Source organism: Giraffa tippelskirchi, chromosome 9 (assembly GCF_054371585.1).
Source record: "Giraffa tippelskirchi isolate mGirTip1 chromosome 9, T2T-mGirTip1v1.2.pri, whole genome shotgun sequence".
Lineage (NCBI taxonomy): Eukaryota > Metazoa > Chordata > Mammalia > Artiodactyla > Giraffidae > Giraffa > Giraffa tippelskirchi.
The window spans coordinates 134755736-134777144 of NC_137283.1; the positions used below are offsets into that span (position 1 = coordinate 134755736).

The 21409-nt window shown below is 39.9% G+C and overlaps 1 protein-coding gene across 1 annotated transcript in view; it reads right to left on the reverse strand.

Annotated features, from left to right (window-relative positions):
• Nucleotides 1-21409, reverse strand: part of MOXD1 (monooxygenase DBH like 1) — a 93461-nt gene that overhangs the window by 19331 nt on the left and 52721 nt on the right. The window contains exons 5-9 of the mRNA XM_081530545.1: nt 5704-5883; nt 5317-5419; nt 3767-3933; nt 2560-2751; nt 1011-1070 (exon numbers count right to left, since the gene is read on the reverse strand). Coding sequence (XP_081386671.1) covers nt 1011-1070; nt 2560-2751; nt 3767-3933; nt 5317-5419; nt 5704-5883 — 702 coding nt within the window. The remainder of the gene's footprint in view (nt 1-1010; nt 1071-2559; nt 2752-3766; nt 3934-5316; nt 5420-5703; nt 5884-21409) is intronic.

Genomic DNA, 21409 nt, shown 5'->3' on the forward strand with positions numbered 1-21409 from the left:
TACTTCTTCCTTTCTGATCTTTATATATCATTTTATTTCGTTTCTACTACGACAGTGAATAAAACCAGTGATAATAAATATCCTTGTTTTCTTCCTGATTTTAAAGAAATACTTCTAGCATTTCATTTAGCTTGATATTTGCTATAGATTTTTCACACCTAATCTTTAGCTGGCTAAGGAAATTCCCTCTTATTCTCAGTTTGCTAACTGTCCTTTTTTACCCCCATGATAGACTGATTTTATGAGTGCTTTTCTGCCCTGATTGAGGTAATCATAAGTCTTTTTCCTTCAATTTCTTAATGTATAATGGCATTAATGTATTTTCTAATTCAAACCAATTTTACATTACTTAGTTATACCCAATCAGTCCTAACTCACATTTTTATATAATGAGAGATTTGGTTTGTCAATACATTATCAAAGTGACTTCCATCTGGTGCCTGTTGTTGACCTTTCTTGTACTGCCCATGTCAAGTTTCAGTACTAAGATTATGCTAACTTCATAAGATGAGTTGGTAGAAAGCGTTTACCCTTTTTTTGTGTGTTCCCTGGAAAAGACTGAGGAAGACATGAGTGATTTATTTCTTGAATGTTTGGCAGAACTCCCCAGTAAATCTGCTGGAACCAGATTTCTGTTTGGGTCAGAAGCCCTAAGGTCATGGAATTCATTTCTTTTTGAAGTTTTGATTCATCTAAGTCCAGACTCATGTGCATGGTCATTAGTAACCACAGGTCTTTTATTAATAATATTCGGTGAGGAAAAACTAAAAGATTAAAGATAGCTTTTCATGAAAGAGTCAATAAATTGCACTGCAAATATTACCATAATATCATTAGTTAATCTGATAAAATCTTAAAACAGCTCTGATTTCATTTTTACAATGTTTCATGTTCAAGACAGTCAGGAATTTTGCTTCCAAATAGGAATGCTTTTTATTTTTTTCTCTTCTAAAATCAAAGTTTATACCTCCCCCTCCACAAATAAATTTTAATAATAAAAGTCTTCTTACCCAAGTCATCCGGGCTCTATCTTTTGTGTTGTAGCGACACTCAGTAATTAGATTATCTCCCTAAAACATAAAAGTGGAAGCTTTCAGATTGGAGTTTCATGCTGTTTTATTTACCTAACACATCTGTAGGCCAACAGTTTAATCTGTTATATGAATGCATGCATTAAGTAATTTGACTCAAGAGTAGACTTTTGATCTATTAAATTCTAGGTTTGCTAGCATAATAAGCAAGCAAACAAACAAATAAGGCTCTCTTTATTCAGGCCAGACTCCACAATGTTCTAGCTGCATGACCTTAGGTAAGGAAATGAATCATCTGGGCACAATTTGTTCATCTAAAAAATAATGATAAAAATAGCACTTATCTGACACAGTTGTTGTGAGGAAATTAAATGATAGAACACACATTTAGTTCTTAGTGTTGGCCATAGATACTAGTTACTGTGATTATCTTCTTCTTTACATTATTTTCTTTAAAGGTCCTTAGTCAGGTATTTATTTTCGTAAAACAGACTTGCGAGGCAAATAACTAGTAACTTATTTTTTCCAGTACTTTTCAACCTTTTGAACAGAACTACACATAAGGAAACTAATTTTTTATGGCTCCCGGTCAGGTAAGTGGACAGGCTATTCACAGACCAGAAGCAGCAAGCTCTGGGTACTGGCCCTCAAATTTGTCCTTGCTGCCTGGATATTCAGAGGGACCAGGAATCAGTATTTCAACATTTATAATCCTCTCATGACATACCAGTTGCGGAATTCCAAGATAATCTAAAAAAACTGGTTAGAGAGCCCCAAGACCAGACAACGCCATAAAATGGAGTGTAGTCCTTAAGAATCTTGAGATCACTCAAACTTCATCTTTCTACTTCCAGAGTATACCAGGGAATTACTGCATGTAGAAAAGATATTGCTATTATTCTCATTTCACAAATAGTATAAATATCTGACTTTTGAGAAGAAAACTAGGGTAGGAATTTGTATAACTATTGAGCTCAATGTCAAAATAAAAAATTTGACAAAATGAAGCATCATAAAATTTTTAAATTGTTCATCATTAGAAGGCATAAGATTCCTTTCTGTGTTGTTCCATCAGAACCTCAAGTATGGTTGCCAGCCAGATTACACACAGTAATATAATTAGCTATGTCCTAATACCTTAGTCAAAAGAAAAAAATGATCTTATATTCACTTTTATTGAAATGAAACTTTCAAAACTTCTGATCTTATCATTACCAGAACTGCAAGTCAAGGGATTATTAACTGGGGAGTCTAGAAAAATGGTGCTTAGAGCACAAAACCTAAGTTTTATTTCTTTTGAAATCAACAACTTGAGTTGCCCCTGGGAATAGTAAGAAAAACAAGTTTCAATTTTGGAAAACAGATCAAACACATTCTGTGAGGGTTATGCAACAGCCATGGTGGGTGGCTTTGAAGTTATGGATAGGATGAGCGATTCATTACACCAGGAGAAACCTGGCTAATTCTCAGTAGGTATATGTCTCAGGATTTTGATGACATTCAGTGATAAGAATAAAAACATTCATACTGGTAAGATTGTTTGTTCTTCTTTTAGGTACTGAAACTCCTGGAAATTGAAGTCAAAATCGTCATCGTAAGCGAGCAATCTCATTTCCTCCCCTTTGCGAAAATGACGCAGCCTGATGCCTCTGCCTGCCAGGTGAGCGTGGAGCAGAACAGCAAACACATGGATGCCACTCGGCTTTTCAGCTTCCAAAGCCTACGGGAGATACAGCGGGAGACCTGATTAGGTCTCCAAACAAGTGCAGACAGTTCACCTTAAAACAGACTTGGAGGGACAACTGAGAAGAAAAGCTAACACAATTTAAGTGAACACATGAGCTGCCATACATTCATAATGTGGATTTTTCCTGACTTATACCTATCTTTGTGAAGAAATACTGTCTGGGAGGAAAGAAGAGGAACTAATGCTTGCTGAGGACCAAATGATCACTTCTACATATTATCTTTCTTTTTTCTTCTTTTAGGAGGTGAGCAAACAGTTAAAGCTTCTGGCAAAAAGAATCCATTATTTTGGTAGCTTGAAAATTGAAACTCTTAAAGGGAGAATCTACTCCTGCTTTTCCAGATAAGAAAATTGAACTGGGAGAATTAAATTAAATGAATTGTTCACAGTCCTACAGCTAGAGAATGATGTCATGGTAATTTAATTCATGGTCTAAATAATTCAGAAGAGCATAACCTTTCCATTCTACCAGTCTTCCATACTGTCTACAACCACAGTATCCTACAATTTATAAAGAATACGATCCATGTGAAATACTTTCTTTCAAGAAAAAAAGAACTATGAATGAAGCAGCCATTATAAAATACTTATATATAGTTTTCTCTCATCCAATATGTATTTTATATTAGGTATTTTTGCTATTTGGTTAAAGAAGGGTTGGTAGCTATAAATCAGAGAAAATGAGAAAAAATGAAAATAAATCACAGAAAAAACAAATATGAATAAAAAACGAAACCGTAAAAGATAAAATGAAGTTTCCAATATGAAACAAACAAAGGAAGGGAAAGGAAGGAAAACATCAAAATTCTACTCCTGCAGCCTTCAGGATTTTAAAAAGCAATAAAGGTCTTGCTAAAATTGTAGACAATCATTTTACAGCATGGCAACAAGAAAAAGATGAGTAATACACTTGGAATTTTCAAAACATAGTTTCTACGAGCATAGATTAATCTAGGAAGAGCAGCTCACAGACCCAGACACACCATACCTCTTCCAGGCATTCCAGGGTGCAGTGACCCTCAGACCGGAAGTCGGGCAGGCCTGGAGGGATGGTGTGAAAGAGGCTTACCCAGAGGCCAGCCTCAATCACCCCAGCATCGTATTTCCTTATATCTGCCGTATAAAATAATCTCAATCCAGAATTATCTATTAAGCCTGGAACGAGAGCATTTAGACAAGAAAAATTAAAAGTGAGCTTGAGTATTTGAAAAAGTTTTCCATATTCAGCTGAAATAGGTTTATTGATTTTCCCTAAACTCTCACAAGGGAAAGCAATACAAGCAAAGATTAATGAAAGGCAACAGCCAGATTCACAAAGAAAACTTACACAGCGTACCATGGGAGACACGTTTGTATTATCTAATGATATATTCCACAATTATCTAACATGAAGACAGAAATAAAAATTCTAAGTCACTCATTAGAATATATAGTAACTCAACAGAAGTTTTATTTGATACTGTTTTGGGATGAAGTTCAGTAACATTTACATAGAGGTGAAAACCACTTGGTCTAGAAACCATGTGATGATGGAGAAAATATTAATAATTACCTTTCTTTATAGTTTATCACCAGCCTTTTAATAATTCATCAGTCATATAATCAACAAACAATTATTAAGAATCTACGATGTGAACAACATAACAGGCATGGTGGGGAGGAAAGATAAGATACATCTCTTGCTGTGACATAGTTATCATAAGGAGGGAGAATATGGGCCCCAAACACTCCATAAATCCATTCCACTTGGAAATTAATTGACTCCTTTCTGCAACAGTGACTTACCTGCCTGTGAACTGACCCGTTGGATCAATTAGCATATAAATAATTTTGTATTAATTGTTGTGATTATTTTATTGTTTGCCTTTCCCACTAAACTATAATATCGCTGAAGGTGGGGACATTACGTCATTAAGCACAGATCCAGCACATCCTTGGTGCTTAGTATTTGCTGAAAAATTGCACAAGTCAGTGTAAAATCATAACCTTGAGTTTCTTCTATTAATAATTGCATATTGAATCCTTTAAGTTTTTGGCCTTGGGATATCACATACTAAATTCAGGTGTAAATACTTGCCCCTCTTCATTTCAACATATTACACCAGTGTCAACTGCAGTGTCAGCACCACAAAATGCTTAATATTTTTTAGTGGGATGAATGGTAGTTTTTCATATGTGCTTTTAGAAAGAAAATGTTTCATAAGCACATGTTTTTCAGACTAATTTACACCCTAAAGGGAAAAGTCTATTTTTCTGCTTTCTGGTAAATAACGTCCAAATGGCTTTTTAAGATTAGTGACAACATGTGCCCATTTGCCTGGATCATTGCTGGCCAATGACTGCTGTCCCAGTGTATTTGTTTATAGTGTCCTTTTCTACTCTAAAAGGTTTCCTAATTTGGATGACAAATGTATAGGTTAATTTTCTTTACAACATTAAATGCTATTTTATTTTAAGTCTGTTTAACTCTGTTAAAATAAAGGGGAAAGTTACAAAACTTTTAAAAATCATAGGTGGAATGTATAAAAAAATACTCACCTTCCTTATATGTTGGATTGTCATAATGGACTTCCAGGAGCACATAATGAGGATCTAATGGAGTGCCAAGGGATAATCCAACATGAGGTGGATAGGAAAAACCCTAAACAAGAAAAATTCCATGACACAGTGTTCTGTGAAAGTCCCTCAGAGCTCTACTCCATTCAAAAACCAAACATTCTCAATGATATTTCAACATTCTACAACTGTATTAATCTACAGTTGATCAAATAAAATGGCTTAAGGAAAGAATGATTTCCTGTGGAAAGAAAAATAACCCACCCTCATATCAAAAAGAGTACATAGAGTTTTACTTAGAAGTGTTAGAATCACAGGGGGAAAAGTGATCAATGAACTTTGTTACATCTCAGTAATCAGTGGTCCCACCTCTCCACCAATGGCCCAGGCAAAAATGACCGTCTCACAGGTGAGGAAGGCATCGGGCATGTTAGGGTGGTAGCACTCGTGCCCGTCGTCCAGGACACTGTCACTGAAGTTGCTGCTGCACTGATAGAGCAGGATGTGATGGACCAGACTCTCGTGGCCTTTCTGAATCACGGGCTCAACCTAAACAAGCACAGGTGAGAGGGACGATGCCATCAATAAAACACCCTACAACACCCTCCGATAGGCATGAAACTAGCGTAAACGATCATCGGTTTTTCAAAGGAATAGTTTTCTCAATCGTGTAACTGTTGTGCGGTTGAAGCATAATTTATTCTGGAGACAATGACTGTGATGATGATGATGATGGCAAGGACAATGGCCAGAGCAAAGATGAGATAACCATATACTTCTCTAAGAATCGTTGTTGTCATTGTTAAGTCACCGAGTCCAATCCAACTCTTTTGCGACTCCATGGACTGTAGCCCTCCACGTTCCTCTGTCCATGGGGTATCCCAGGCAAGAATACTGGAATGGGTTGTCATTTCCTTCTCCAGGGGATCTTCCTGACATAGGGATCGAACCCACGTCTTCTGCACTGCAGGTGGATTCTTTACCACCTGGGAAGGACTTTACCAATGTGTTGTTTACTTTTTAAACTCACTGTTATTTCCCTTAACATTCTGTGTAGCAGCTGTTTCAAAACTTGCTTGCTCTCTTCCGGGCTTTACTTTGCCCTGGCACTCTCTATCTCTCTCTCCATCTCCCTGTCTCTCTCTCTCTCTGTCTCTCTGTCTCCCTCTTACAGAGGAAAAAAAAAAATCACAGAGGCATAAACTCCTTCGGTCTCCCTTAAAATGTTATCTTTGCCCATCCCTACTGGAGGTATCGGGGCTTCCCAGGTGGCACAAGTGGTAAAGAACCTGCCTGCCAATGCAGGAGACATAAGAGACTCAGGTTCGATCCCTGGGTCGGGAAGATCTCCTGGAGGAGGGCATGGGAACCCACTCCAGTATTCTTGCTTGGAGAATCCCATGGACAGAGGAGCCTGGCCAGGCTACAGTCCATGGGGTCACAAAGAGTCAGATGCAATGTGTGAAGCAACTTAGCACACGTGCAGTGGAGGTATTAATAACAGATGATGTATCATATATCTATCTACCTATCTTTCTATCTATCATCTAGATGGTGCAGAGCATAGTGCTAGGCACAAAGGAAGGCTCAATAAAAGACACTCTTATTTTAGTGATTAAAATCAAATTCCAATAAGAATTTTACCATGAGAATTTAGGAGAGAAAAAGTCATTGTAGTAATGTGCTCCTGTGACACTGCTGAAATTAGAGGGAACCTGGAAATTGGTGAAAAGAGAACGAGTGGTGATGTTGGTCCTGAAAGCATGATTCGGGTGACTATGTTCGTTCCACTGTCCCTTCTGTAAGTTCCCTTTAGAACACTGTCCAGGAACGCAGAATGAGCTAAGCACATCTTAACATCCCAAAGAGCCTTACTGCCAGAGAAGGCAGACAAGTCCCATACTTAGCTTAGCTGGACTGTAGGTGTGGCCACTAGTTACAGGGTTCTTAGAGCCTTCTATTCATCTGACAAAGTGGTCCTTTGTGTGTTTTCAAGAGTTTGCTGTCTTAGAGGTTGTCCATGCTTGTGCTTTTAGCCCTAACTACTCAAATGCAAACAATTCATTTAAAAAGCTTTGCTTTAGATGGGCATAAAAAGATGAAGTGTTTTCAGCTATTTTCTCCTAAGTCTTGTCATTTTGATTTCCTATATAGTTTCTTATTCATTTTTTCTTTTTTTTTTTTTTAATAGGAAAGATCTAAGCAGCCAAAGAGAGAAGCAGTAGGCATTAGATAGAGCTTTGTATGGGCAGCCAGGGGTCTGAGTTTTTAAATCCAGGTTTTGTTTTGTGTGGCATACTGAGCCCTGCTACACCTAACCCACATGTACATTTTTAACATCACATTCACAGAAAATGACCTTGCAGATGGCTGTGTTTGCACTCATCTCTGCAGGACTGTATGCCCCGAAGACAGAAAGTATTTTCTATGTTGCTTCAAAATGACAGTTACTGTTCAAATATGGTTGTATAACATATAACAATTACACAGAAGGGCAGCCCAGGATTTTCTGAGATTGTAGTTTCCATATCAAATTTGATGTGTGTGTGTGTGTGTGTGTGTGTGCTCAGTCATGTCTGACTCTTTGCAACCCCATAGACTGTAGCCTGCCAGGCTCCTCTGTCCATGGGATTTTCCAGGCAAGAATACTGGAGTGGGTTGCCATTTCCTCTTCCAAGGGTTCTTTCTGACCCAATGATCGAACCCATGTCTCCAGCAGCTCCTGCATTTGGCAGGCAGATTCTTTACCATTGAGCCACCTGGGAAGGTGCTTTTTTGGTGAGAGTATATTTATTTGGGTGCCTCAGTACTCCAAGGCAGGGCAGGGAACTGCTAATATGTCTTTAGATAAATATTCAGGCACATGTGAGGATTTTGCTATGTGCCTTCTAAGTTTAGGCTAAACCCTGTAGGTTGTACTGAGCTCTACTAGCTAAGTTCTGGATAGAAGCCCCTAAGGGCAAATGAGGATTAGCTGCTCCCAAGGCAGCTACCCTGGTCTTCCCTAGTGGTTCAGAAGGTAAAGAATCCGCTTGCAATTCGGAAGACCTGGGTTTGACCCCTTGGTTGGGAAAATTCCCTGGAGGAGGGCATGGCAATCCACTCCAGTATTCTTGCCTGGAGAATCCCATGGACAGGGGAGCCTGGCGGGCTATAGTCCTTGGGGTCACAAAGAGTGGGACACGCCTGAGTGACTAAGCACAGCCCACAGCAAGGCAGCTACAGAAACTAGCGGCTTTCACTGAGGCACCACAAGAGGGCACTAGAGAGCAAGGGGGCAGAGTATGTGAGGCTGGATGGGGCTTAAAGGAGCTTCAAATAACTTTAAAGATTCTTAAAATAAAAAACAAAAAACTTTTAAGAGTAAATGACTTTTGTGCATAAAATAGATAATTAGTGAGAACCTACTATATAGCTCAAGAAACTGTACTCAGTGCTTTGTGGGGAGCAAAATGGGAAGGAAATCCAAAAAAGAGGGTATATATGTACATACATGGCTGATTCACTTCGCTGTACAGCAGAAACTAACACAACATCGTAAAGCAACTATACTCCAATACAATTAATTTAAAAAGAATAAGTGCTTTTTTATGTATAAAGAGAGTGCTGAAACCAACACCAAGTTGCCAAGCTCACAAAGCACTCTAGGAACAATAATAGTAACATCTGTCTTTTATTTAGCACCTCCTACCTACCAGCCAGCCACTATCGAGTCATTTCACATATTTCACATAATATTTATAGCAAATCTATAAGGTAAATGTTCTTGTTTCCATTTGACAGATAAGAAAACAGACTCGGAGGATTCTGCAGCAAATTCAACCATAGCTAGGAAGTGGTAGGTGGGGATTTGAAACTAGGCTGGTCTGACCCTGTAAGTTAGTACTCTTCTGACTGCAACACTTTACTGAAGGAAGCTACTTGGAGATCACCAACAACTTTGGAAGTTGCTGCCAGTGAGTGGGAGGATGAAAGGTTTCACATAGGCAAGTTGCCAACATCTGTCAGCAAGAGGGTGATGACACCAGGGAGCCAGCCCCAGGAAGTGCTTCAGGAGCCACTACTGAAAATCCCCACATAATGCTGCCATCAGGGGAGCAGTGCCACACTGCAAGGGAACCTCATGCCTGGGGAGTCTCCTGCCTTCCTTTGCCACCCTGTCCACATGCCCTGACCTCTAGGGAAAGGTGACAGACTGTGGCCTTTGTTCTTTCTCCTGCTGCTGCTGCTAAGTCGCTTCAGTCGTGTCCGACTCTGTGCAACCCCATAGACGGCAGCCCAACAGGCTCCGCCATCCCTGGGATTCTCCAGGCAAGAATACTGGAGTGGGTTGCCATTTCCTTCTCCAGTGCATGAACAGGAAAAGTGAAAGTGAAGTCGCTCAGTCATGTCTGACTCTTAGCGACCCCATGGACTACAGCCTACCAGGCTCCTCCGTCCATGGGATTTTCCAGGCAAGAGTACTGGAGTGGGGTGCCATTGCCTTCTCCGAGGGCAAGTAACAAGGTCTCTCCTGGAAACCCAGTGAAGGCTTCAAGGAGAATTAAATTGAAATCCAACCTTCAGGTTACAAATTGAGAGTAGAGCCTAGAAAATGAGGATTTCCTAGGAAAAATATACCCACAAAGCAACAAGGAAACTTACTACATGCAAACCCAGGTACTGTTCATTAGGAAATATAAGAAGCCTTGGAAGAGGCAAAGTCCTTAGAAAAAAGTTTTTTTTTTCCTGTTGTGAAATTGAGAGACAAAGAAAGAGAAGTGCCTGAGAATAATATGTAAGGATAACTACTGACTAAATGAGCTATCAAACTCTTGAAAAGAGGAGAACTTCTTGATAGAGAATTTTGAGTTGACCATGGGGGATAATTAAGTGAGACACCAAGAATATCCCTGTGGACAGGAATAACCCACTTAGCGCAGAGTCCAAGTTCCAGGGAATGTGAACACCTTGGTGAGAGCAGGACAGGGCCAGTGGCTCACGGCACCCGGTATGGGGTAGAATTTCCCACAAAGCTTCCTGTCTTTCTTACAAAGCCTAGTGCTGCCAGCGCATGGCGACCAATCACCCACCAAATGACCACTGCTTATTATATTCTGCTGCCATGACCATTCCACAAACATTTGAAGCAGTCATAGCACTTGTGTTTTATCCCCTGCTGTGACATCCTTCTTTACACCAAGTAAGAGTGAGGCAGAGACAGGCCAGCCCCATCTGAGGAAGGAGACCGAAGCACGCAGAGCTCCGTGACTCACGCTGCTTGTTGGCTGAACACAAGCATTCAGCACTGCTCTTCCTTGTGCTCCTGGTAACAGTCCACGGGAAGGAATTTTCCTTTGGCATCACTGCCCAATTTGAATCAATGGTGGAGTTCTATACTTCTGTATTTAAAAATTTTGGAGACAAACAAGGCTGTAATGCTTATTTGTCTATCACTACTATAAGGGGAAGCGCTTAGAAAGGATCTCCTATTTTGATTCCTACTTCATAGATGTCACATTATCATCACAATCAAAATGGGAATCCCAAAAGTTTCCTCTATTCAAAAAAATACTGCAGTCATAGAAATTGTCACAGAAGGTCATGCCAAGATAAAGCATACAAATGTAAATAAATTGGTATTTCTGAGACTGCAATGAGTATTTAAGTGAATTTTCCTTTAAAGTTGATTATGAGTTTGGCAGAAGAAATAAATTTTAAAAAATATTATTTAAAAGTGCCTGTGGAAGCAGGTGGCAATGACACCAAATATTAAACTATGTCACTGATCACTGTGTTCTTGTACGTAACTGAAATTTACAGACCTAGAACAGATAGTAGGCCTGTACACCCACCTTCATAGGCAACAAGCCAAGCAAGGATGGTCTAGAGGCTGTGAGTTATCTGTTAGCCTCTGTGCAAACTAAAAAACAGCCCAGGAACCAAAACACAGATAAAAAGAGAGGGAAGTCTTTAACCTGAAGGATTTTAAAGAGTAAAACAGTCCCTTCAGTTAGTTCAAGAAAATGGAACTTCAGGGTATTCTTGAGAAGACTCAGCAATAAAAAGGAGAAAAAAACGAGAGCAGCTAAGCATAGCCAAGATCAAGATGAAAATTAACAATGACCATAAAGCAGTTATTGATTGTTGTTTTTGACGTTCCTAGACATCAAAAAGCCCCAAATATTTGTACTGTTCCTCATGAACCCATCTTCTCTTACTCTCTTTAGCCAGGTCAAAGCAAAGTGCTTACAACACACTGACTGCTTAATAGCTACTCATTGAATGGAAATGAGGTTGCTACTCCCTTTTCCATTAAGCCAACATCAATGAGGCTGAGTCATCGAATGCATTGCCTCCTAATTTCCTGATCTTCTCAACTCCAGTGACCTAGGCTACACCCCACTTCCATCACCATCTCCCAGAGATGTAATCACCAAGTCTAGTGAGTACTACCTTTAAAAGGTAACCTAGGAACTTCCCTGGTGGTCCAGTGATTAAGAATCTGCCTGCCAATGCAGGGAACACAGGTTCAATCCTTGTTCCACACTCTGCAACAAAAGAAGCCACCACAGTGAGAAGCCCACACACCACAACTAGAGAAAGCCCATGTGTAGCAACGAGGGCCCAGCACAGCCAAAAATAAATAATGAATTTTAAAAAAGGTAACCTGAGTGTAACCATGTCTTCTTAGCTTCCAAATACCAATGACCTCAATACTAACACTTGCAAAATAAAATTGTTTTTTGCTTAATTCCCCTGTACTGGGTTAAGTAGTGTTTCTGCAAAATTCACATCCACCTAGAACCTCAGAAAGTAACCTTATTTGAAAATATGGTCTTTGCACCTGTAATTAGTTAAGGTGAGTTTACACTGGCTGAGGATGGGTCCTAAATCCAATGACTAGTGTCTTTATAGAAGAGAGCGGAGAAGATTCAGACTCAGATACACAGAGAGAAGATGGCCATCTGAAGACAGGGGCAGAGATGGGAGTCAAGTTGCCAGAAACCAAGTAACCCCAGAAAGCACAAGGAAGGATTCTCCGATAGAGCCTTCTGAGAAAGCATGGCCCTGCCAACATCTTGATTTTGGACTTCTGACTTCCAACACTCTCAGAGAGCAACTTTCTGCTGTTTCAAGTTACCCAGCTTGTGGTCATTTATTATGGAAGCTCTAGGAATCTAGTACAGCCCCATCTCAATTTTTAAATTAAAAACTAACAATTTTTAGATGTGCACATTTGTAGCTAGGTCATGGTTATCTCTGCACTTGTTTGTGACATGAACTTATTGCAAATATACGTCATTTCCTCTTATCTGAATAGTTCTATAGGTTAGCTGGGGGCTTCCCAGGTGGCATTAGTGGTAAAGAATCTGCCTGCCAATGCAGGAGATGCAGGAGATGTGGTGTCACTCCCTGGGTCAGGAAGATCTCCTGGAGGAGGGCATGGAAGCCCACTTCAGTATTCTTGTCTGGAGAATCCCCTGAACAGAGGAGGCTGGCAGGTTACAGTCCATAGGATCGCAAAGAGTTGGACACAAGTGAAGCAACTTAGCATGCGCACAGGTTAGTTAATGATACTGTCTCAAGGGTGATTTCCTGGTTTTGATAATCAAACTAAGGAAGATAAGATGTTACCATTTAGGAAAATCTACTATTTTTACACCTATTTTTTGTAAGTCTAAAATTATGTCAAAATAAAAAATGTAAAAAATAAAAAAAAAGATTCCTTATCTACAGCCAAATATATGTGCATCTCGCTTTTGATTTTATTTTAGGAGGGTAAAAAAAGGGGGAGATAAAATGCCCTTCTTGACTGGTCTAAGAATACTGAGCTCAGTGAGGAAAACAGGAGGTTATTAGAGCTCTTATGAGCAATTTTCCTTTATTTATTATTCTAAGTCTATCCATTTAATATGTGACTTGTTAAAACATGTGTGGAACACAGCTCTCCAAAGCCAACTTGTAGTTCAATAAATTAAAAATTAAAACAAAAGGAAAGAAGTGATGGGCGGAATCTGTAATGAGCTGGAAATTTTGTAAATCCCCATCACTGTTCTTCTTGCCTGTTCTTGTCCCTGGCATCTCATTCTATGTCCCCACCCGAGGCGTAGGTTGCTGTCCATGTAAAGCACGTAAACCGTCTCTGACAAAGGTTAGCCAAAGGGCATCTGGTTGGTAAAGTGATGCAGCCTATGAGAACATTTCAGCCAGAACTAGCAGTGCAGAGAGATTATCATAAGGTCATATGACTATTTGCGCCCCTTTCTCCCTTCTTATCTCCATCCCTGCTGGGCAGAGCTCTTTGAGAATGACAATATACCTGACTTTTAAGAGGCAAACAAATTGAGCAAGAGAAGGATATCATTGCCCCACAGGTAATCCAGCCTGAAATAGTTCAGAGTTCAAAGCAAAACCCGACTTGTTGATGTGTTATCAAGGGGCCACAGCTTGAATGGATTTGGCAACTAAAGCCCAGGAAATCATGTTCAAATCAGATGGAGATGAATAGAAGAAATGAAGAAAAGGGGGAAACTGAGGGAGAGGAGACCACTGGGAAATAATTCATCCCCTACCGCAATCTTGAATTCTCAAAGGAACTACCATCTTCATGTAGGACCATGCCCCGCCAGCCACAATTGACTAGTTCAGGGGCGGGTGCCCAACACATCAATCCTTTTGTTGGATTTTCAAACTATGAAAAAAGAATGCATTGTCTACTAGAAGGTGGAGACTGCAGAAGAAGCCAACATGTGGTGAGATACAACAAAAGCACAGAGAAAAGTGCCAAAGACAAGACAGTCTTGGTAGGGGTTTGAATACTTAACTCAAGCTGTTCTGAAACCAGCTTTGTCTCTACCATTCTGCGGCTTGTTTATTCAACCTTTCCTCTTAATTCATGAGTCAGTACATTCCTTTCTATTTCCTAAGCTAGTTCAGGTTGGGTTTCTGTTACTTGCAACCAAAATCCTGATTAATAATCACGTGCAGGCTAAGTCGCTTCAGTTGTGTCGGACTCTTTGTGACCCTATGGACTGTAGACCACCAGGCTCCTCTGTCCATGGGATTCTCCAGGCAAGAATACTGGAATGGGTTGCTATGCCCTCCTCCGGGTGATCTTCCCAACCCTGGGATCAAACTCACGACTCCCGCGGCTCCTGCACTGCAAGTGGATTCTTTATTGCTGCGCCACTGGGGAAGCCACCGATTAACAATCACACCTTTAACCATATATCATCAATTTATCAATATGTGTGTGCATTTATGTAGTGCTATCTGAAAACATCTCTTTTTCTCTTAGGAAACTTGTCACATAAAACTACTTTGCTTTTGTTTTACTCTTTTATTTTAATTATTATGCATAATTGGATCTGGGTAAGGTAATAACAAAGTTACTTCAATAAAATGCCCTTGAAAGACAATATGGGGAGAGAAATCTACCCCTCTAACACACACAAGTGTCTCTCTCCCTTGCTTATTGATTCTTGAAATTCCACGGCACTTAGTATTAAACATTAAGCCTGTTTTACTTGGTGAATATGCAAGTACCCTTGAGAAAGTTTAAACATTGTGATTTATAGTCATTTACTTCCGCATGTGAATTAACTAGGTACCTTTGCCAAACAGTTCAATAATGTTAAAAAAATAAGATATAAAATTACCTTTAAAAAAGTTTATGACACAACATAGTGTATATATTGTTCTTTGAATTCTTAACAGACTATTCGTGATCTATAGTTATATATTAATTTTTGGTTAACTGAGATATTTAATAAACTAGAGACCACCAAGCTACTCTAAGAACATTTAAATTAACTATAAAATTAATTTTATAAATTTAAATTTAATTTATTTAAATTTTATTTAATTTATAAATTTGCTATATGGCCAGTAAAGAGTAGTGGAATGACCTGGAGGTTTGGAGACCAAGTTCATTTCCTGGCTGTGCCATTAACTGTGTCCTGCTGTGTGACAGGACTTTGAGCAGGTCACATCACACTAGTGCTTACTTTTTATCAATCTCTGAGACTCATGTTTATATAGAGACTCAGTTCAGTTAAGTCGCTCAGTTGTGTCCCACTCTTTGCAACTCCATGGACTGCGGCACACCAGGCTTCCCTGTCCATCACTAACTCCTGGAGCTTGCTCAACTCATATCCATTGAGTCATTGATGCCATCCAACCATCTCATCCTCTGTCATCCCTTTCTCCTCCTGCCTTCAATCTTTCCCAGCATCAGAATCTTTTCTAAGGAGTCAGTTCTTCGCATCAGGTGGCCAAAGTATTGGAGTTTCAGTTTCAGCATTAGTCCTTCCAATGAATATTCAGGACTGATTTCCTTTAGGATTGACTGGTATGATCTCCTTGCAGTCCAAGAGTCTTCTCCAACACCGCAGTTTAAAAGCATCAGTTCTTCAGTGCTCAGCCGTCTTTATGGTCCAACTCTCACATCCATACATGACTACTGGAAAAACCATGGCTTTGACTAGATGGACCTTTGTTGGCAAAATAATGTCTCTATTTTTTAACATGCTGTCTAGGTTGGACTAGACATATAAACATTATATTCATTTAATCCTCAAAACAACATAATGAGCTTAGGTAATAGAATTATCACATGTTTTATATAAATGGAAAGTAAAACACATATAAATTAAGAAACTTGCCCAAGTGTCAAAGCCCTGTTTAACTTCTGATGGCCTGGACTGTGAGTCAGTGCTCCTCACAACCACACTGACTGATGTATTGGCCTCTTTATCAGCAGGGTAGTAGGTGGCAGAGTATCCGCTCCACCGAGATCACGTCAGGTCTCCATAGCCTTTACGGTATAACCATCATCCAGATTCTGCTGTCTAATTTCTAATTACTTCACCTGAGACTGCTCGGAGGCATAATCTTGCACACACTTTGCAAACAGCAAGAAGTGCAAGATAATGTACATTCCTTTAGGGAAGGTGAAAAGTAAGGGAGGATGAATGTCTAGCAATCTTGGGTCAAGTGGGACAGCTCTAAACATACTTCATGTGCTACGGATTGAATACTTGTGCCTCGCCCTGAAATTCATATATTAAAGTCCTAACCCCCGAGCTTAGGCCTTTGGGAGGTGTTTAGGTCATGAAGGCAGATCCTCATGAATGGGATTATTGTGCTTGTAAGTGACCCCAGGGAGCTGCCTTGTCCCTTCTTCCCTGTGAGGTCACAGTGAAAAGACAGCCATCTCTGAGGAGAAGGTTCTCACCAGACACCAGAGCTGCCAGTGCCTTGGTCTTGGACTTCCCAGCCTCCAGAACTATAAGAAATAAATTTCTCTTGTTTATAAGCCACCCGGTCTGCGGTGTTCTGTTAGAAGAGATTGAACAGGCTAAGCTATTGAGAATAAGTTAAACCTGGAACTACAAGGCCATCATATCCTTGCTTGGCTCTTTCCCTAGCCTTACTCTGCCCCCTACTGTTTTCTCCTGGTACTTCCTTAATCAATCCTTCCTACATAAATTCTTGTCTCCAAGGACTGCTTCTGGGAACCCAATCTAAGACAAGTAGTGTAATGGAAGAGCATTTTTGGACCACATTTTCTTGGACTTGAATCTTTCTCCATTACTATCTTATTTATTTTTCTTGAAATATATTTGACATATAATACTGTGCAAATTTAAGGTGTACAACATGCTAAAAGACTTGATTTGAGTTTTATATCTGTATATTTAAGACTGAGATGTATTTTCTCTACAGAGATCTTTTTCTGAATTACAGCCTCCCTCCTTTATCCAAAAGAAACTTAGCTACATTGACACTTAAGGGTGTTTGTGTACAGTTTTTAATATAAACATTCCTTATCGTTTTGCTCTGAAAATCTTTTCTCTCAAAGAGATGCTCTCCATTTAGTCATGCACTCAACTAATCAACTAAGAAAAAACACAAAAAACCACACACCTATATCTAGTCTACTGTGTGCTCTGTGTTAGGTGTCAAAGGAGAAAGCAAAGAGGCATCAAACATGACTCTGACAGTAATATTGATAGAGGAAGCACACTGACTGAAACTACCCACCCAGGCCAGGCACCATAGTAACCATTTGCATAAGTTGTTTTACAACAGGAGGTCCTGCTAAGGAACACGGAACTAATAAGCCACCATCAACCGGAAGAGTTCAGGAAAGGTCAAAAGGAGACACCATATGTCCGACCACCTCCCAGAATCCTTCTCACTGGCATCCATCTTGGCTGAACAAGGTGTGCACCACCAGGAATGACTCTGAGTCAGAATGATTGGCTGAAGACAACCCGGAAACTAATCCCACCACCATAAAACCCGAGACTGCAAGCCATGTGGCAGAGCTGTTCTCCTGGGTTCCCTTACCCTACTGCTCTCCACCCGGGTGCCCTTTCCCAATAAAATCTCTTGCTTTGTCAGCACATGTGTCTCCTCAGACATTTCATTTCCGAGTGTTAGACAAGAGCCCTGTTTAGAGCCCTGGAAGGGGTCCCCCTTCCTGCAACAATACGGCTCATATTCTAGAATGGTAGAGAAGTATAGACCAGAGAATGATAATTTCTCGTTGCCTTCCAGCATTGATCCCCCTAGAAGATTTTCCTACCAGAATCCTGAATTGCTTAGCTATACCACTGGGCTAAGAATGATTCCTACATCCCTTGTGTGGCCTAAATTCATTTATGTGATCCCATCCTTGACATGAACTGAAATTGGTCAAATCATAGGGACTTTTCCATGGTGGCTGATGGAAGAGACGTCCTCTCCCTTCCCCAAGATGTGAAAGAAAAAGTGTTTCGTTGGGAGTCAAGGCTGCCATTTTCCTAACATGAGGGAAAACAGTCCAAGGATGAAAACAACAGAATAGTAAGGGCCAAACTCAATGAAGCTGAAGTTCTTGAAACATCATAAATCTACAGACTAACAGATTTGCCTGAAATCAACACAAGCAATGCTCAGTTGAAATTAAAATCAGTTTGGTGCTGATAGTAATTGTCAATGACAATAATTTTCTTCCATCACCCTTCATTTCTTTCCTCTCTTTAGACAAACAATGCAAACTGAGATGAGCACTCAAATATGGATTAAGTTAGAAGCTCTGTTAATTAAGACTTCTGAAAAAAACAAAAACAAGTTCCCAAAATAGCTAACATCTGAGTTTTCGGTTCTGTAACATATTTGAAAACCAATTTTTTTTATGAGAACACTAAATATTTAGAATATGCCAAAGCAATACAGCTTCTCTGGTGGCTCAGACAGTAAAGAATCTGCCTGGAATGCAGGAGATCTGGGTTAGATCCCTGGGTCAGGAAGATCCCCTGGAGAAGTGAATGGCCACCCATTCTTCCCTGGAGAATTCTAATGACAGTCCATGGGGTTGCAAAGAGTCGGACATGACTGAGCAACTAACACTTTCACTTTCAAAGCAATATGAAGTGAAGTGAGTGAGTGAGTGAAGTAAAGTTGCTCAGTCGTGTCCGACTCTTTGCGACCCCATGGACTGTAGCCTACCAGGCTCCTCCCATGGGATTTTCCAGGCAAGAAGAGTACTGGAGTGGGTTGCCATTTCCTTCTCCAGAGGGTCTTCCCCACCCAGAGATTGAACCCGGGTCTCCTGCATTGTAGGCAGATGCTTTACCATCTGAGCCACCAGGGAAGTCCTCAAAGTAACATGGCTCATCCTATTTTGTATTTCCCACCTATAAAATACCCTTCAAGCTACTTTCCAGTCATAATACTCATCCTAGTCCACACCTCCTATGCATCCTATCTGAATTATAGCAATAGCCACACACTTAACTTCTTGAATGTACAGGAGTTTGCTTTCTGAACCACACTCCATATCCAATACTTTAGTCACCTGAATCTAAGAGCTGAAAAAGACCCTGATGCTGGGAAAGATTGAGAGCAGGAAGAGAAGGGACGGCAGAGTATGCGATGGTTAGACAGCATCACTGACTCAATGGACATGAATTTGAGCAAACTCTGGGAGATAGTGAAGGAAAGAGGAGCCTGTTGTGCTGCAGTCCATGGGGTCACAGAGTTGGACACAATTTAGTGACTGAACAACAACAACCCTATCCTAGGCAAATAACCTTCAGAAATCAGCACTTTTAACCTTGTTAATCTGAATAATATTTGATGGCTCCAACTCACCCATCTTATAGCCAATCAACTCCACACTTCTGTTTCTGACATCAAGGGCTCTCTTTCATTGGCTGCATGTTCCTTACACAGTCCCAATATGCATGAATTTCGAGCCATAAGAATCACTTATCTTCATGCACCATATTCATTCTTCCCTCCATGATTTCATTAGTACTGTTTTCTCCACCCAATACATCCCCCTTACTCAAGTCTGCTTGTTAAAATCTTACTCATTCTTGAAAGCCCAGGTTTTGTTTTCCCCGGATGCCTTCTCTGATTATTTTGGCTCATATTTGTCTTGTTTCTCTGAACTTCTTTCAGGAGGCAATACTATGTGGTAGACTGAAACCAAAGACTTGGTTTAGAATCCAATGTCTGGGACTTACCAGCTGTGTGACCTGAGGCAGATTGCTTAACCTTACTGAAACGTAGGGGTTTTATGTATAAAATGTAAATACAGATCAACTTCTAATCCATTATAAAAGTAAAGGAAAATATGTCTAGCTCATAATTCTTAGTATGATGCTGAAAACTCTACTCAGTTCTGTGCGACTTGGTAAATCTATAATTTTTTATTGGATGCAATAATTTCATATATGAGTTTTTTCTGCTTATTTGGAGTTGCAACTCACTGTTTTACCGTTTGTTCACAATTCATTCCAGGGAGTAGACTTCTTCAAAGCTTTTATTATTTCTGTGTATTGTAATTAAGAGAATAGAATATCAAGACTAGATATTGCCAGTTACTCTTTGACAAGCAACTTCTAACTTACTTGTGTGAACTGTTTTTAAACAATGAATTGAATATTTTAGGTTAACTTGCATTTCAGATTCTGGAAATTCATGGAATTGAAAGTACATACTCTTTATATAAAATAGAGATGATTTACTGCTTCCTATGGAGAAGACAATGGCAACCCACTCCAGTACTCTTGCCTGGAAAATCCCATGGACGGAGGAGCCTGGTAGGCTGCAGTCCACGGGGTTGCTAAGAGTCGGACACGACTGAGCAATTTCACTTTTCCTTTTCACTTCATGAATTGGAGAAGGAAATGGCAACCCACTCCAGTGTTCTTGCCTGGAGAATCCCAGGGATGGCAGAGCCTGGTAGGCTGCCATCTATGGGCTCGCACAGAGTCAAACATGACTGAAGTGACTTAGCAGCAGCAGCAGCAGCACAAAAAAGTGGTTCAGAGAACTTATCCAACAGTGCTGTTAGTCAGTGCATGCTATTCAATGCAGTACATACATCAAAGGTATGAGTGTATCTGGATTTCTGCACGGTAGAGAGATACACAAGGACCAACATGTTTTATGGAAAATCGAAAGTGCAGAAATGGGGGCTATCTGATAGGAACATAGCTCCACATCACAGCATGACAGGGGAGACAGAACAGTGCAATAAAAATGCATGAATACTCAAATTTTATCTAAAATGACCCATCTTCCCACAGTGGAGAAGTGGGCTAAAGATTAATAGAGGAAAAGAATTGGAAGTAACACTCAGCTAAGCAAAGATAAGTAAACATTAAATCACCAAAATAATGAGGAAAGTATCTGCAACATTTATGTCTAGAAAAGGGCCTATTCCCTTAATATAAAAAAGCTCTGATAAACAAAAAAACCCAGTAAAGACAGGCAAAGTTACATGAATGAAAAGTTCATAGCAAAGAAATATAACTGGTTACAAACAGAGAAAAAGTTGTTAAAAGTCTTTCATAATTAAATAAATAGAAATGAAAACAACATACTCTTTCACCTATCAAATTGGCAACATGTTAGAAGTTTGTTAAAAGGCAATGTCAGAGAGTATTATGGACTGAATGCTGTATCTCTCAAAATTCATCCATTGAAGTCTCAACCCCCAAAGTGACTGTGTTTCATGACAGAGCCTTTATGGAGGTATGCTCAGCCACAGTCATGTCCAACTCTTTGTGAACCCACGAACTGTAGCCTGCCA